Here is a 1,670-nt window from a genome sequence, read left to right on the forward strand (position 1 = left end):
CTATTTGCATATAAACTGTTTTCGTTCATCACTGAACTCATGCTTAGGATAACCCTTCATAGTTGCAGTATGAGGCTTCAATTCTACACAGGTTGCCTTCAGGGCCATGGAACTGCAAGGAAAGGCGGGCGGAGGCTTTGTCCGTATTGTAGCAAAACAGGTAGCTTAACTTATTCCGGCACAAGATTTCTCGAGTCACAGCTCATGCGGAGAAGATCTCTCTCCCCCCCCCCCCCCCCCCCCCCGGTTAAGTCGACCGCCTCCACATGCAGGGAAAGCGTCCTGCTAAGAGGCCGGGAGCAGAACGGCGGTCGGGTGGAGCAAGATGGGGAAGATTTGGGCAGGGATGCTACCTCAGCCAGAAGCGCCAGACACTGGCAGGATCTTCGGGAAATCTCGGCGAAGAAGAAGCCAGTCGCGATCGCCGTGTTTCGGACTGACGTGATCAAGGAGCAAACCCACGCACGACACGGACTGTATGGCGCCCTTCTCCTACGAAGAAGATGCGTGACTGCGCCTAGTCGAAGAAAGAGCGGAAGGGAGTCAGGGAAAGAAAGATGGCGTTGACTGAACCCACATCCCACCCCCGGTTCACACTGAAGCCTCACACTGCTGCCGACGGCGCCTCCTTCACTCCCCCCCGCCTCCCCGAAGCCCGGAAGGTTCCCGCCGAGCGCCACCGCGCCGCCAACGGCCCCCGCGAGCCGTTTCCTCTCGGGGGGTGGGTGGGCGGGGCCACAGCGGCAACGGCCGTCCGGCGCGAGGAAACAGTTGAGTCGGGAGCGAACGACAAAAGCTGCCTGGGAGCAGCGAAGGGGGCGTGTCCAAAAGGGCCTGATTTTAATGGGAGAAGGGGGGGGGGGGAGTCAAAAAAAAGGGCAGCGCGAAAGCCAGCCCGGCGGCCCGGCCATTGGTCCAAGCCACGAAGAGCGATTGGGGCAGGCGGCTTTCGCCCGAGCACGGCGCGGCGATTGGCTGGCGTCGGCGAGGGGGGGTGTGGCCCGCAGGCCACGGCGGCCTTCGCGGGTCTGGATGGCGGGTGAGGGCGGACTGGGGTGTCTGTCTCTCTCGGCGGTAGCGGCGGAAGTCTCGCGAGGCGGGATTTGGCGGCAGCGGCGGTGGTGGCTGCTGCTGCTGCCTGCTTGCCTCCCACCCTCCCTCCCCACGAGGCGCTGGTGTTTGTGTGGAAGGGGGAGGCGGCGTTGGCGGCGTAGAAGGGGAAGGCAGGGGAGCGAGCGCAGCCCCGCGGGCGTCGGGCAGAGGCGCGGAGCCGCCGAGGCGGAGGAGGCCCACAGCTGCCGGGGGCTGCCCCTCCACCCACCGCCATGGCCTCGGGAGATACCCTCTACATCGCCACGGACGGCTCGGAGATGCCGGCCGAGATCGTGGAGCTGCACGAGATCGAGGTGGAGACCATCCCGGTGGAGACCATCGAGACCACCGTGGTGGGCGGCGAGGAGGACGACGAGGAGGAGGAGGAGGACGACGACGACGACGAGTGCTGCGAGGACTGCGGCCCTCACCACCCGCCCCACCGCCGCCGCCACCACCACCATCACCACCACCACCACCACCCGCCCATGATCGCCCTCCAGCCGCTCGTCACCGACGGCGACCCCAGCGGCGGCGGGCCCGGCGGCGGCGGCCAGCCCCACCCGCCCCACCCCCCG

The 1,670-nt window shown here is 66.2% G+C and overlaps 1 protein-coding gene across 1 annotated transcript in view; it reads left to right on the forward strand.

The window, feature by feature from the left end:
- The first annotated feature begins 1,103 nt into the window (after window positions 1-1,103).
- YY1 (YY1 transcription factor) overlaps window positions 1,104-1,670 on the forward strand; it is a 17,620-nt gene continuing 17,053 nt past the window's right edge. Inside the window, exon 1 of the mRNA XM_015424438.1 lies at window positions 1,104-1,664. Coding sequence (XP_015279924.1) covers window positions 1,326-1,664 — 339 coding nt within the window. The 5' untranslated portion in view covers window positions 1,104-1,325. The remainder of the gene's footprint in view (window positions 1,665-1,670) is intronic.

Source organism: Gekko japonicus, unplaced genomic scaffold (assembly GCF_001447785.1).
Source record: "Gekko japonicus isolate JY-2015 unplaced genomic scaffold, Gekko_japonicus_V1.1 scaffold44, whole genome shotgun sequence".
NCBI lineage: Eukaryota > Metazoa > Chordata > Lepidosauria > Squamata > Gekkonidae > Gekko > Gekko japonicus.